General features: G+C 56.1%; 1 protein-coding gene across 4 annotated transcripts in view; it reads right to left on the bottom strand.

Moving 5' to 3' along the window:
* Positions 1–16,188, bottom strand: part of ATP2B2 (ATPase, Ca++ transporting, plasma membrane 2) — a 117,792-nt gene that overhangs the window by 61,942 nt on the left and 39,662 nt on the right. For all 4 annotated transcript variants that reach the window (XM_012655142.1, XM_012655145.1, XM_012655143.1 and 1 more), the window contains exons 3-4: positions 8,710–8,967; positions 7,562–7,687 (exon numbers count right to left, since the gene is read on the bottom strand). In XM_012655142.1, coding sequence (XP_012510596.1) covers positions 7,562–7,687; positions 8,710–8,967 — 384 coding nt within the window. The remainder of the gene's footprint in view (positions 1–7,561; positions 7,688–8,709; positions 8,968–16,188) is intronic.

Here is a 16,188-nt window from a genome sequence, read left to right as displayed (position 1 = left end):
CAGCACCCGGTCTAGTTGGGGTTAAGGGGAGCAGACAGGCACACAGATCAGCAGCATGAACAAAACCAACCCACCATGCACGGTGGCTCATGCCTATAATCCCAGCACTCTGGGAGGCCGAGGCGGGAGGATCGCTTGAGCTCAGGAGTTCAAGACCAGCCTGAGCAAGAGCGAGACCCATCTCTACAAAAGATAGAAAAATTAGCTAGGCGTGGTGGCGCATGTCTGTAGTTCCAGCTACTCAGGAGAGGCTGAGGCAGAAGGATTGCTTGAGCCTAGGAATTTGAGGCTGTTGTGAGCTAGGCTGACGCCACGGCACTCTAGCCCGGGCAACTGAGACTCTGTCTCAAAAAAAAAAAAAGATAAAACCAAGCCAAGGATCCAGAGGCAGGTGGGGCGTAGCCCAGGCAGAGTGGGGAGAGGGCCCCGTGTGATGGCGAAGCTCAGGGCCTGAGCACAGGTGGCAGGGTGGGGCCCTTGCCTGGTGTTCAGTAGAAGCCCTGAGAATATTCTGTGGGGGAGGGAGGAGGAGAAGGGACGTCGGTTGAGGAGTCGGTGTGCCAAGTACGATCTGAGCTGCTTTTCCCTCAGCTGTCACAGTCTGTGAAGTGGCCGCTGCCACCCCCACTTCACAGGCACAGCTCAGAGGGTCGCCTCCACATTCGGCCTGGGAGCGCAGAGCTGGGCTGGAGCCGGCGAGTGGCTCCAACCTCGCGTTGCCTGCCTTGCGGGGCAGGCTGGTGGGCGCGTGGGAAGGAGAGCTGTTTGGGCAGCTGCGTCAGCCCTCCCATGGGGAGGAAAAGGGAGCCCAGGCCCGGGCAACACTGTGGCTCCTGCCAACGGGACTGTCCTGTCCTGCCTGAGCCTCCGTCCCTGTCCCCATCCCGTGGAGGGGGAGCTCCTCGGCGTCTGACCAGGTGGCAGCAGGAGAGCCAGCACCTTCCCAGCGGCAGGCCCAAAGCCTGGCCTGGCCTGGGGCTGGTCCTGAGCGGCAGGAGACAGCTTCCCTGAGGCTGGGCCAGATGTTGGCTGCCTTGCAGCCAGAGCCTCATGTGGTGGCAAGTGGGGTCCACTGAGCTCTTGGTGGCAGAGCTAGAAGGGCCTATTTTACAAAATGTGGCTTCTGAGCCCAGAGAGGGGAAACGACTGACGGGGTTTGCACAGGGGTGTGCGACAGCTGGGCCTGGAATGCAGGCCCCTTCATCTGCGTGTGACCAGCCAGGCCTCTCCCTGGACAGGGAGAGGGGACAGGGTGTGTCTTCTAAAAGGTCCCCTGCAGTGGGGAGAGGCTGTGAGGAAGGGATCGAGGCCACTTCTGGGGTTACCATCTGCCTCCAGGCATAAGCACCACACAAAGCCAACAGGGTCCCAGCCCAGACACAGCTTTCATCACTACCGCTCTCGGTGCAGCTAGCAACGTGATCATGCACACTCCCAGAGCACTGGACCGTAGGCAAGTGTCCCCCTCACAACAGCCCTGTGAGGTAGGTTTTGGAGCAAGCACAACCCCGAGCCCCTCTGCCCACCGTGGCCTTTCTGGCTCAGAGAGGTTGAGTGACAGCCCAGGGTCACACAGCTGTGAGTGGAGGAGCCGGGACTTGAACCCGTGCTCTATCCACTACACCCCGCTGCCTCTCATGGAGAAGAGGCAGGGTAGTGTAATGGAGAGAGTGCGGGCCGAACAGCAGACTGGGCCTTCTGCAGTCACGGTGTCGTCCTAGGCTCCCTGGAGGCGGCGGCAGTGGCAGCAGGTCCGGCTCTCCCGTGCCTGGCCTGCTGCTTGGCAGGGTGGATAGCAGGCACTGGGATGTGGGCAGAGTCCCACAAGGGTTTACTGATGTCCTGCGTAACCTGGTGCCGTTACTGCTCGACTGGGGGGTGATGGAGTGGGAGGGAGGTCCTGCCGGGGCCAGGCCCTGCTGCTGTTTGAACACACGCCCCCACCCCAGCCCCCTGGCCCATCCACTGCCACATCAGTGGCATCTAGGCGTGTGTTCCCAGTGGAAGTTACCACAAGATGCTTCCAACACGCCACACTGCCAGATGATAAAGCCCACATGGTGCTTGGAGGCTGCAGGGGGCGCCCGGGGATGGGCGGATGAAAGGCTGGGGTCTCACTCCTGCCCTGGCCCTGCCTTCAGGGGGCCTTACACTCCTGCTCTGGGCCTCAGTTTCCCCAGCTGCAAATTGGGACAAGATCAGCGTTCTCTAGGGATCTTTGAAGCCCTGGAAATGCTGCACAATCAGAGGCCTGGGCACCTATTCCTTCTGAGAGGGATCATTGTCCTGGTGGGACGCTCACGGGGGTTCAGGCCTGGGAGGCCTTCCGTGAAGACGAAGACTAGATGAGGAGCTGCTGCATGCAGAGGGGGCTCAGGAGGAGAGACATCTAAGTGCCACGCCCCAGATCCAGGCCTGGAGGATGCTCGCTGCCTGGACAATTGGCATAATGTGATATGGACAACACATGGGTCATAGTGCCGCAACGACATCGCGTCCCCAGAACGTGACGGCTGTGCCGTGTCGTTGCCCGAGAACAGCCTCGCTCTCAGGAGATACACCTGGAGTGTAGGGGACAGGGCTGTCACATGCACCCATGACGGCGAGAGTGGGACTTGTGAGACAGCCGGAGCAAATGTTAGCGACAGATGAATCAGAGCGGAGGGCACGCATTTGTTCTTTGTACTGCTCTTGCAACCTTTCCAAAAGTTTGAAATGATCTTAAACTACAAAGCTAAAAGGACAGGCCTCGGCCAGAGTTTGTACTGTAGGACCTACTCATATGGTGCTTGACCCACACGGACTTTTAAAAAATTGGAATTTCTTGTTAACATTTAAACATGGGGAAATCGTACACGGAAATCTGCATTCCTAGCTCCTCTTGCAAAGGGAGCACTGAGGTCACACTGGCTGGCTCCTGCAGGCAGCAATGGGAAGCACCGGCCATCTTGGTTTGGCACCCGCGCTCTCCCTGCCTGGCCCTGCAGACGCGTGAGTTTGCAATTCCTGAACATTTTTACTCTGCCCAGTCTGAATATATCAGAAGTGGGATGGTGTCTGTCTACCTGTCCCAGGGAACCTGACAGATATTTGTGATTTCCTTGGTACCCTGAGCACTGGGGTCATCTGGTCTTTCCGAAGGCAGGTATGCCCCCATTTGTCAGATGGGGAAACTGAGGGCCTGAGGGGCAGAGGTCTCAGTGGGAGCCAGTGGAGGACTGGAACCTGGGTGTTCTGCTTCTAAACATCATGCTGGTTCTGCACCACACAGCACTCCGTACCTGCAGGGTTTGCAAAGAACAGTCGCATCTGTTCATGCCTGTGGTCCCCACAACAGCCCCGTGGGGTAGGCAGTGGGGGCCCCCAGCTCCGCCAATGCATAGACCCAAACATGGAGGCTCAGAGAGGTGAAAGGACCTGTCCAGGCACACAGGCCGATTATCGCTGGACCAACGGGCTGGAACTAAGTGTTCTCTGCCTTCTTCTAGGCTGAACCTGTATGTCAGACGCCAGCAGGGGGTTTCTGAACTGCCATAAGGACACCACAAGCACCCCAGCCCTGTCTCTGTGTTTCTCGAGGGTTGTCCAACCAGAAGGCCAGCAAGGCTTCCAACACACATCAAGGTGTCTGGTCGTGCACAAAAATGAGCGTCCAAATGTGTGCTCTGCGGAGAGTTCAGAGCACTGGGGAAGACAGCAGTCAAGGCAACCCCCCCAGAGGAGGCGGGCTGAGGCAGGCGAAGGCAGGGAGGAGCTGCATGGCGGAAGGAAGCCGGCAGCCCGGAGAGGGAAAGGCAGACGTCCGAGAGGAAGGAAGAGAGGGGACGTGGACGTTGCTGGAGATGCCACACTCCAACAGCACCGCAGGAGCGGGGCTGACTGTCCCATTTCACAAGTGAGGAAACGAAGGCTCGGAAAGGGGGAGAAGTTTGTCAGGGGTCTCCAGCCACAGAGGGGCAGAGCTGGGACTGGACCCAGGCTACTTCACCCCCAAGTCCAGGTTCCCCCCAGGCGATGGGGAAGGGAACCAACCCATCTCAGGCTTCCCTGTGGCAGCACTGTGCTAGAGGGCCGCCCACTCACACCACCGCCGACCTCCCTATCCCCTCACAGGGAGACCGGGGCTCAGAGAAGTGAAGCCATGTACCTAAGGCCACACAGCGAGTTCACTCCAGAGCTCAGGCCAGTTCAGCCTGGCTGTCTCTCTGCTCTCTCTACACCTCTGCACAGCCGCCCACTCCTCGCTCGGAGGACAGTGCCTGAGGTCTGCAGGGCCCCGGGCTGAAGCTGGGCACAGGCTCCTGAGAGTCTCTGGTCCGTGCTCCCAGTTGCTTGGACCTGTCTGGGTGGAAGGGTTGGTGAAGAAGCATATCACGGCAGTGTCCCTCTGTCTGCATATGGCCAAGGACAGAAGGACCTACAAAAGTGAGACCAGTTAGGTACGATGGGGTGCAGGACTGCAGATTTTATTTGAGTTGGTTTGCACAGTGAAAACTCAATCAGCATTACAAGTCTGTGCCTGAATGGGCCAGGCACAAAGTGGAGTGGTGTAGGCTGAAAGGCGAATCCCAGGTGGGCAGGGGCTGACTGCCACAGGGCAGAGGTGATCATGGAAGCCTTCATGGAGGAGGCAGGGCCTGAGCAGATGGGCGGGAGTTAAATGAGCAAAGAGGAAGGAAGAGGATTGCCTGGGAGGATGGAATAGCCTCAGCAGCTGCAAGTTGGAGAGAACAAATGAGGGGGATCTGTAGGCGAGGGTCACGGGGAAGGAGTGCGGTGGATCTGTGACTCTCAGGGCTGGGAGGGGCACTGAATGCAGTGCCCACCCAGGGGGCCACTCTACAACACCTCCACCCACAGCCTGCTCACACACAATCAGTGACGGGGAACTTACACTACCTTATAGGCAGCCCCTTTTGTCCTAGAGCGTTTCTGACTGTTACAGAATTCTTCCCTTTTCAGTTATACTATTTTCTACTGGGCCAACGATGCCCTTTCTGTCTTCCCCGCATGAGTTTGAGCTAAGCCACATCCCCTTGCCCTGCCAACCCCACACAGCTGCCTTTCGGAATGCCCGCGCTGCAGGGACACCACTGAGTTTCACTTTCCTCGATCTAGTTCATCCTGCACCCTGTGGCCATCCTTGTGGATCCTGGCTCTTGTTTTCTTTTTGCCACCCTCCCTGCGCCCACGGTCTCTGAGAGCCCGGTGGGCACACTTTCCACGTTACGACAGGCTAGAGCTCCAGGGAAGGCTGCTAGACACCTCCCACCAGATCACCGGCAATCCAGGAATCGGCACCAACCCACCGCAATCTCCAGGCTCCAGTGCGCCCTTTTCCTCTTTGCCCACAAGGACGTCCCCGAGACCTTGGCTGATGTCTCTTGACATCCAGAGGCCCCAGACCTGCTCCATCTACCTGGGCTTCCAGCCAGCCTGATAGATGGAGATCAAGGCTGCTGGTTGAACTGGGGCTCAGGGTCCCCATAGTGGCGTCTTATGGTCACCCCATTCTTGTCCCAGCGCTCACAAGCCACCACTCCCAAGCTGACGGGAATGTTGCTGAGAACCAATGCTGACCCCCGCAGCCTGGGTGTCACGGGAGTCACTGGGATTCCTGCTCACACCTGGAATGCCTCCTATCTGCTCCCGTCCCCTTGTGCTTGTCTGCGGAGGGGCAAGTGCCTTCCTGTCACCAAGGGCCTGCGAGCCTGGGCTCTCCTGTGGGACCCCTTGGTCTCCCGGGACTTCTGGCTGCCTTGGGGACATCCCAGCCCCTCCCCAGTTATAAGGCTTCTCCTTGATAGAGAGAAGGGACACAGAGCCAGAGAGGTACTCCCTAAGGCCCCCAAACTCCTGCTCTCTCTCTCTCTCTCTCTCTCTCTCTCCTGTTTCTGGCCCTGAACAGTCTCCCACTCCTGTCCTCTGCCTCCGGCATTGTTTTATATTTGGCACCTCTGTTCTCTTTGGGTCCTGCTGTCCCTGCTCAGAGACCCTGCTACCCTGTGACTCACCCCAGGCTGGCTGGCTGGTTTCCCATCCCTCCCTGCCCAGCCATGTCATTTCCAGGGTCTCTCTGCACCTGTGTCTGTCTCCTTGGCTGGATGGGATGCTGTCGGGCCAGTGATTCCAAACACGTTCTCTCCCCACCCCCCTGCCAGCATCCTCCCCTCTTCCCCCTTCTCCAACCCGCCTGAGCTCTCATCGCCCATTCACTCAGGCCCGTGCCTTCCCTGGGCTCCTGAAGATCCAGATGATTCACCTGGCCACTCCTCCCAAGGATGAGTGCCTGTCTGTCAACCACATCATCCCAGAGGCAAGAGCCAGGGCCACAGGGCCGTGATCATTTATTGAGCTCTCTCCTGTGGCTCTGTGTTCCAAGAGGGCATTCTGAGACCTTCCATGATCTCTCGATCAGACCCCAGGGCCTTTGCACTTGCAGTCCCTCTGTCTGGAATGCTCTTCCTTCTGGTTTAGGTCAAATGCAACATCTCAGACAGGCCTCCCCTGACCAACTAAAATTCCTGCCCCTTCCTCTGGATCTCTGTATCTCATAACAACAGTGCAACGTCTCCATCTGGCTTATTCCCCGAAACGCGCTCACACATTCGCGTGCTTCTTCCTTTTCTGGCTCCTCCTTTACTAGATGCTAAGCTCCAGGATGGCAGAGACCTTGTTTGTCTCCTTAACCACTAGCACACAGTAGGTGCTTAATAGATGTTGATTGAATACATGCTGGATAAATAAATGCTCCAGCTTTGAATCTCACTCCTTTCTAACATCCTACCCAGCAGACCTGTTGATATTCCCCTCTGTTCTTCCAAGACATGTCACATACCTTTAGATCTCTGTGCCTTTGCACATGGTGGCCTCTGCCGGGAGGGCCCTTTCTCTGTAATTGAACTTGGTGACTCCCAGTACAGTCCTGCCTCTGGGCCTTTGCCCTTGCTCTTCCCTCTGGACAGTGCCAAGGCCAGCTCCTTCTCATCATCCATGTCTCAGCGTACCTTGTCACCTCCCTGAGAAGCCTTCCCTGCCCTCCCAGCCAGCTGCATCCCACAGCCCTGTCTGTTTCCTCCAGACTCCTGTCCCTTCTGGAATTTTTCCATTGCCTCTCGCTTCTCACCCCACCCCGAGCTCCTCAGGGCCGGGGCCTCGTCTTCCTTATTCACTGCTGTGGCCCCAGCACCCAGCCCAGTGCCTGGCACACGGCAGGTGTCTAAAATGATTGTCACCTGACTGAGTCTTTCTCATCCCTCATAAGAAGGGGCTCCAGTGAACCAAGTCCCTAGAAGGTAAGTGCTGCGAGGGCAGGATTGTCCAGTTAATTCACGGCGGTCTCCCCAGCCTGGAGTGCTGCTGAGTGCACCGCAGGCTCGATGCATGTTTCTTGGGAAAAGGGGAGGGTGTTCCACTGGGGCCGAGCTGGCCAAGATCCCAGAGCCAAGGATCAAAGTCTCTGAGATCCTTCAGCCTCATGAAGGGGACACACAGGCGTCCCGCTCCACCTGGGGGCAGGAACTGGCAATGGGGGTGTGCCTGCCGTCGGGCTGCAGCTCACCTGACAGCAGCATGGGGTCCTTGTCCACGGACTTGCGCACCTGGTCAGATTCCCCGGTCAGGGAGCTTTCATCGATCTTGAGATCATTGCCCTGGATGAAGAGGCCGTCGGCAGGGAGGAGGTCGCCTGGTGGGAGGAAGGGCAGGGAGTCAGCAGGTGGCGGGTGGCTGGAGAGGCTGGAACTTTCCCTTAAAGGTGTGACTACAAGGGAAGGTTCACCAATGGGGGCCAGATGCCTACAGCTCCCAGGGTACGGAGCCAAGACGCTGCCCATTGCAGGCCACAGGGCAGGGTAAAACCAGAGCCACGGTGAATGGCGCAAGGCCCGGGGGGCTGAGGTTGGGCTCAAGTGGCATGTACTTTACGAAGTGTCTCTCTTGGCCTGGCTTGGATTTGAAGCTCAGTTTTCTCAATGATTTGTTTTTCTCTAGGCTCAGTTACAGTTTGGGGAAATTACTGTTATTATTTTTTCACACCTTCAATTTATTCAAGTTTTGGGAAATTTTTTTAGAAGGGATTAGTCTATCTTGGCTAGGCTGAGGAGACCCCAACCATGGCACACTATCAGGGGGAAATCAAGCCCTCTAGGGCTGAATGAAGAGGAATATCCAATCTCTCATCTACCTCATGCCTCTACTTACCCAGAGCATATCTGGTCCAAACCCTCTTTGGTGTCAACCTGCCCACCTTCTCCATGGCAGTAGCGCTGGTCCATATTATTCACTCATCCACTTCTGCTCCCTCTAGCACCTCCTCAACAGCCAAATCAGGGATGGGAAATGGATTTAATCTTATAAACTTATTCTGAGTATTAGCGGTCCTTGCAGGGTTGTGTTGAGAAGGCGTCTGAGGCTGTATCCAGGCCCTGAGCTGTGATTGATAAGTAATGTCTGCTAGGGGTGGAACTTAGGAGAGTGGTGGCACATGTGCCATGTATTTGCCATTTTTGATTTAAATGGATTCTGGGATCTTGCCTCCTCCGGGAAGTACCCTTCTACTTCTCAAAGGATCTCAGAAGACATCCTGACTTGGGATCAGACTTTAGGAACCCACCCCCTTCCCTGGGCCAATCTCTATATCTGCCTGTCCTATCCCACCTCTGTCCAGACTCCAGCTCTAGAGCCTGGCTCTGTGGCTGGGACACTCACCATATTTGACCTGGGCAATGTCCCCAACCACAATCTCAGCCACAGGGATCTGGACCACCTGGCCAGCCCGGACCACGGTGAACTTCTGTTCCTGCTCAATGCGGCTCTGCAGGCCCCGGAACTGTTTCTCTTTGCTCCAGTCATTGAAGGCGGTGACCAGGACCACGCAGATGACCGAGAGCAGAATGGCAGCCCCCTCGATCCAACCGGCCTCCGCCTCTCCTTCATCCTCTGCCCCGCCCTGGGCCGTTGCACATCCTGCAAGAGCAGAAGGAGGCAGGCAGTGAGGCTTGGCAGGCGGGAGGGGCCTCCTGGGCCTGGACTTGAAGCCCAGCTCTGCCAGGTAACAAGTGCTGGTAATCCGATGACGGCGATCCCTTTATTCCGTGCCTGGTGCCACGCCCCGCGCAAAGTGCCTCGCACGGATCAGCTCACGGGCACGCACGCTGCCCATTTCACAGGTGTGGGAGCTGAGGCCTCTCAGAGGGGTCGAGTGACTTGCCCAAGCTAGGAAGGGCAAGCAGGGAGCTAGGATGTACAGCCAGGCAGTTCGGAGCCCCCCGTCTTAGCCACTCGGGCTCCCGCCTTTGTTCCAGCTGTGAGGTGGTGGGAAAATGACTCCACCTCTGTGAAGCTCAGTTTTCTCATCTGTAAAATGAGAAGAATATTCTTTATCGTGGGGATCTATTGTGAGGGGTGGAATTTAATGAGGTGAAGTCCACGGAGTCTCCAGCATAGACCGGGCACAGAGGAGAAAAAAGAGAGAATTTATTTTCCCTAACTGATGAGAAAAGAAATAGAATTTTCTCTAATTTATGAGAAAAGAGAAAAAGTATGGTTTTTCACAGAATGAAGGCAGCCAGCCGTGCACGTGCTTTAGGGCTGACGTGCGTTTTTGCCGACGTCCTCTCTTCCCGATCTTCCAGCAACCAGGAGGCAGCTCTCCAGGCAGCAGGGCTGGGGGCAGGGGCCACAGCCCCACTGGTTCTGCTCCTGCTGCTGCCCCTGCATGATCCTGGGCAGGTCACTGCCCCCCGCCCGGCTTCAGCGGCCTCATCTGCAAAATAGGAATCCTTGAGACCCCTTCCCGGGCCCAGGGAGAGGGAGGCAAAAGGTGTCGGCCAGTGCTCAGCGTGCAGGAGGCTCCAGCTCAGGCCTTGCGAGCTGAGGGCGGAGCTGCCTGCACAGCCAGGGCACCGACACTCGTGCTGCAGGCCACCCCGCTGCATCCCGCACCCTCGCACCATTGAACCTCCCAGTCTGGGCCCCTGAACTCTCCGCGTCTGCAGACCCACGGGGTGAAGAGAAAAAAGAAAAACATCGGGCACATTGGATCCGAAAGCCTCCAGCCCAAAGGCAGGCGGGTCCTGATTCATGAGGGGCTGAGCCTAAGGCCTTTCCAAGCCTCTCCCCGTATCCTTCCGAGGATCCTGAGAGTCAGAGCTATTACCCCATTTACAGAGGCCCAGAGAGGTGAGATGCCCCAGCCAGGATGAGCCCAGGCTTTGTTTCCACTGGGGTTGGGGAATGACCATCTCCATGGAAAGTGACCTTGAGCAGTGTCTGACCACCCACTCTTGGAAAACGCAGAGTGGTCCCTTCCATGGGGGCCGGGCAGGGGACCAGGGAATGTGCAAGGCCTTCTGTGCACTAAGCATTCGCTTTAAACCTCAAGTGGGCAGAGAGAAGGGAAGTGGTTCAGAGAAGGGTGGCGACTCATCTGGGGTCACACAGCAGATAGTGGGGTTTAAATCCAGGCCTGGAATCTGACACCAAATCTGGCCTACACACTACCCCTGAGCCCAGTGGCTCCCTCTGCCACGTGCTTGCCAAAGACTCATGGCTGACCACCTGGAAGTCCAATTCAGTCTCAAGGAAAAGAAAGCAGCAGTTTCAAGAGAACCTACCAGAAGCTTCTGGAAAGCCAGGGGTCAGAGCAACATGACAAGAAAGCCAAGTGTTGCCTGGGGAACATTTGGTGGCTTCTGGTTCCTGGGAGGGTTGGGGCTCAGCTGGTGGGCCCAAACTTGGGGAGGCACAGAAACACTGTGGCCCAGCAGTGTGTGACACTGGAGAAGTGCAGGCCTGTAGACAATGTCACCATGTGGGGCTCTCGAAGCCGCTTTTTCCCCCCTGGGAGTTTTAGACTTTTCCAGTAATTTAAAGCTGTTTACCAGGACCAGCCTTGGTGGTAATGATAATAATCACGGTGCTAATGATGAGTGACATTGGGCCAGCCCTGAGTTCGAATCCCAGGTGTGGTACTTAACTGTTGTGTGCCCGTGAGCGAGCTAGCTATTTAACCACTGTGCCTCAGTTTTGGTTTTCTTATCTGCAAAATGGGCATAATAACAGGCGCTCCCTCATAAGGCAGTTGAGAGGGCCGAGAGCCTGCGCGTGAAGCGGCGCTGCAGCGAGCACACGGTACATGCTCGGGGAAGGCGGCTGCCGCTCGGTTTCCAGTGCATGGCGCCTTGTCGCACTCGAGCTCCACAGCCTGCCTCCGTGGAGCCCCGAGCCCCGTTACAAAGGGGGTCCAGCTGGATTTTGGTAACGTGATGATGGGATGAGAGAGGAACTAGGGCACGTGCCCTGCGCCACCCTGGAGGACACCAGTGGAGCCCCCAAAGACTGGGAGACATGGGTGAACCTTGCTGACCAGAAACAGAGTACACGGAAACGCGTCCTCCTGGGGCTTAGGGGTGGGGAGGGGAAGGAGCAACCCGAGACACAGAGCCCAGTGCCCCATTTCGCAGGACTTGCGTTAGCCGCCCTGCTGTGTGCACCGTGAACGGGAAGGCCGCTACTTCCCCCGTCGTGCTCCTCAGCGGGGCCCCTGCCGGAGCAGCTGCTGGAGCACTCGACACTTAGAGACAGGACGATGGAAAGTTTCTGGGCTCAGGAATTGGAAAGGCCGAGCTTCAACTCCAAGCTCTGCTATGTGACCTTAGGGAAGTGACTTGGCCTCTCTGAGTCTCAGTTTGGGCAGCTGTAAAGTGGGATAACCCCAGGGATTTTGTGAGCCAAGGGGCTGGCATGTGGTGGATACATGGTAAATGTTGGTTCTCTCCTCATTTCATGAGCTCCTCTCCCTGAACTGGCCGCTGAAAGCCAAGGGCACAGTGGCTGAGCAGGATTCGCACCCTCTTCCCACGCCCAGCCTGTCAGTTGCCCTTGCCACCTCACTACCGAGGAGCCTTCTGAACCTTGGGGACATTCCCTCTGCCAGCAAAAGCCAATTAGCTTTTATCTCCTTTTGAGAACTGACGGTCCCACGGTGCCTTGGGACGGCTAGAAAGCGGGTGTGCAGCTTGCTGCGTTAGGCCGTCAGCCACCCGGGAGCTGCGGACCCTGGGAACAACTCCTGCTGCCCTGGGGGTAGTTACGGGGAAGAGAAGAGGAAGGGGAAGGAAGCGGGGAGGGGGAGAGGCCCTCCTGAGGTCTCCTCTAGGGCGCCCTTGGACTGGGGCAGGGACAGGATCTGGAGACTGTGGTCACAGGGTCCGGGGAACTGCAGCTGCTCTCCCTGGACCTGGGCTGTATAGGGTATGGCCTTTCCCTGTCTGCGTGACCTCCGGGAAGCCACTTGGCCTTTGTGGACCTCAGTCTGCTTGGGATATCTGCCTCCTAGGTGGTTATCAGAGTCTGGCATTCAAAAAGAGCCCCTCAAAACTGATCAAGCCACGAACATTTTCTTTTCCTTTCTTTTTCTTTTTTTTTGAGGCAGCATCTCGCTCTGTTGCCCAGGCTAGAGTGCAGTGGCGTCCTCATAGCCCACCCCAACCTTGAACTCCTGGGCTCACACGGTCCTCACACCAGCCTCCCAAGTAGCTGGGACTACAGGCGTGCATCACCACACCCGGCTATTTTGTTGCTGTTGTTGTAGAGATGGGGTCTCACTATGTTGCTCAGGCTGGTCTTGAACTCCTGGTCTCAAGCGACCCTCTTGCCTTGGCTTTCCAAAGTGTTACGATTACAGGCATGAGCTACCACACCTGGCCAAGCCACACACATTTTCTAAGCACCCACTGTGTGTCTGCCACTCTGCTGGCACCCTAGCACCAGGGGAGCTGTCACTAGCAGGGGTTGGGAGCACCAGGTGTGTCAATCCCAGCCCTGCCATGAGCAGGCTGGGTCTGGATTTGAACCCACAACCCTCTGGGGCCCAAGCCCGGCGGTTTTCACCCTCTAAGAACAGGTCTCCTTGGGAAGACATGCCGTGTGACGGGCGCAGCCAGATCCTCTAGTGCTGCCATCCTGTCGTATCCCTTTGCCTGCCCCTAAACCTGACCCTGGAAATGAGTCCAGATGTGCCCCTGGCTCTCTGAGACTGTCCCCAACAAGGGAAGCCCAAGGCCTGGCTCGAGGTCACAGGCCGCAGCTCTAGGCCAGTCCTCACGGTTGTGGAGCTCCGGTTTCCTCAGCTGTCCAGTGGGGCGGGGGTGGGGATGCCACGGCCCGGGGCTGAGGATGTCTGTTCAGAGGCACTTAAGATAACGGCAGGTGGTCAATAACACTGAATGACTCACACACAGTTGGGGTCTGAATGGCAGCTGGTGGTAGGACGTTGTCCATCTTTCCTGCAGGGCTGGGTTGTAACTAACCCTTCCCTTCTTCTTCCCTCCCTCCCTCCCTTCCTTGCGCTGAAGGACCGCTGTTGCTCCTCATGCAGAACCTCCCGAGCCCGCTCTGTGTGCGCAGGGTCTGCCTGCCGCGCCGGAAGCACGGGGCCCTCTGGCGCAGGCCCTAACTCCTGGATCTCCAGATCCGGGGCACCGGGCCTCCGAGGCCCCAGTCTGACAGGTGCCGGGGCTTTGGAATCTGCGGTTCTAAGACGCTCACGCCGTCCACCTCTGCTTTGCCACAGAAGACACCAGAATTGTAGGGTGTTGACAATAACGTGGCTACCCTTCTGCAGAGGGGAGGGATCGGCGCGTGGATAGAGACGCTGCTTCCTGTGCACGGGGCTCTGTGCTGATGGGACCGTGTGCTGAGCACCTGGCATTATTTTCTCTAGTCCCGACAAGAGCCCCACAGGGTAGGTACTGTTATCGCCTTATTTTGTGGATGAAGTCACTGAGGCTGGGAGCACCGAGGGCCGGCCTGTGTCTGGGGTCAGACAGGCAGACCTGGGCCCTGAGCCCAGGCCCTGACCACTGGCTTCTGCTGCCTCCAGGAGGTGGCAGCTGGTGTCAAAGAGAAACCAGGTTCATCTCACGATTTCAAATAGAACTCAGTGCCCTCGCAGCGATGGCACAGTTTCCACACTGGCTGCCCAGGGAAGGCCCTGCTGGGGACGTCGGGCAAGGCTCCCGGTCTGTGAGATGGCTGTGGGGTCCACGAGAGCCCTGGCGTGGAGTGCCAGCACCACTAGGTGCTCAGCAATGGCCGGGCCCTCAGTAACCGGGGGCCAAAAGGGAGACGGCAGGGCCACGTAACTTTCCCTGCCACCTTCCCTGGTGAAACCGACATTTCCCCCAGAACCTCTGGAATTGTGGGGGTTTCCTTGCACTTGATGGGGGCTGGGGACTGATGAAGCCCGAGTCTAACTCGGGGCAGGGATCCTGGCAACCTGAAACGTTCCGAGCTCAGGCCGGGGCATGGGTTTTGGGGAGAAGAAATAAGTACAGTCACAAAGTCCAGGAACTATTTTTTTCTCATGGGGCTGAGTACATGCAGCTGCCGTTGACCCAGGTTGTGGTCTGAGCTACAGCCTCGGCCAGCGGTGGAGAGGAGCAAGGGAAAGAACCCTACCGACTGGGTTTGAAGTCTAGCTCCGCCACCTACAAGCTTTGCAGCCTCAGGCAAGCCCTTCCCCTCTTTGGGCCTCAGTTTCCACAGCCCTAAGATGGAAGCAATCGCAGCTGCCCGGCTGGGGGGCTGTGCGGAGGCTCCTCCCGGCACACATGGAGAGTTGTTCGGTGTTCCCACCGCACCCTCCACCACCTGCCCCTGAGTTCTACTCTTGCACCAAACTGGGTCACACGAGGCCACTTATCTGGGCTGACTCAGGCCGATCCCTCCCTGAGGAAGCACAGCTGAGGGACAGGAGTGAGGAGCCAGAACGCCTCGGTCTGAGTCATGGCTCTGCCACTTCCTCGCTGGGTGACCTTAGCAAGCCATTTACCATGTCAGGGCCTCGGTTTCCTGCATAATAATGGCACCTACCTACAGAGTTGTGAGATTGAAGATTAAATGGACTTCTCCTATAATAGCTCCCAACTAGTGGTAGCTATAAAAACAGTAAGGATTATTATCATCATTCTGCATTTGTGTTGCACCCTTAGCTTTGTTCAAGGCTTATTCAAGTAGCTAAGTACAATCTTCTATATTTGCTATAAAACTTCTGCAAAGAAGGCTGCTCATTATGCATCTCTTACAAAGTCCTACCTGAAAGATCATCCCAGAATTCATTGTCAGGAGAAAGGTCATCTTCCTGAAGAATTAATATTTTTCCTTGTTGATAACTTGAACTATGCAAATGATCCTAATTCCCTTTCTGCCTTGGCTGCCAGGAAGCTCAAGTTAAATTTAAATCTCAATCATGGTAGCAATTAGATCTGGTTTATTTGCTAACGTTCCTTTTCTGCCTGGCTTTCTATTTGACCTCATCTTGTGAGATATGTCCCTCTTGTGTCTTTAAACTCTCTATGGAAATATGTCATGCAGAAAAGAAAAAATCAACTTAGTATTATATGCACAAAATTGAGGTAGCTGGCCTAATAGAATTGGTTATCCAGCTTCTTGGGCAACTTTAGCTTAGGAGAGGGTAGGGTGACAGATGTTCAAGGGACCTCAGAGGCCACCTCCTTGTTTGGGAAAATGAGGCCCACAGTGGTTATTTCCTATATGCTATTATCTTTTATGTGCTTGTCTGAATAGCAAATAAATTATTATCTATTTATGTACCACATTCATTAGGGAATGTTGGATCATAATCGCAAAAGCAGTTATAAAATCCTATTAATTGAGCAAGCGGATTATAAAACCACCTAACAACAAAATAACACATCTCACGCGATCCCGGCTATCTATCTGGCGTGCTGTATGTATATATACTCACTTGGGATCCACAGAGCTTGGGTTAGCAGTGGGTTCTCTCTGGGTGGTAGGTAGGATTGTGACTGATTTTGTTTTTCTTATCTGCATTTTAGACTTTTTCTACAGCAATCGTGGGGGGCTTTTGTAATATGCTAATTACATGTGTATTTTTAATTTAAAGCAACATTCACCAGGAGAGGTCTAAAAGACCTGGCCACCACAAAGGACAGCAGCGTGGGGCTGGAGAAGCCCTGCCCCTCCGCAGGCGCTCGGTACCCGTTTCTGGAATAAAAGGATGAGTGAGCGGAGGTCAAGGTTTTCCCACAGCAGTCGTAAGTCCTGACTTTGGGAAGAGTGGGCTTGCTTGGGACCCTCCCTGGCGGGGGGGGGACGGTGCTTCTTCAGCCTATGGAGCAGTGTCCCCGTTGAGAATCCAGA

Source organism: Propithecus coquereli, unplaced genomic scaffold (genome assembly GCF_000956105.1).
Source record: "Propithecus coquereli isolate 6110/MARCELLA unplaced genomic scaffold, Pcoq_1.0 Scaffold461, whole genome shotgun sequence".
Lineage (NCBI taxonomy): Eukaryota > Metazoa > Chordata > Mammalia > Primates > Indriidae > Propithecus > Propithecus coquereli.
Note: the sequence above shows the minus strand (reverse complement) of the source record. Positions and strands in the feature narration are given on the sequence as shown.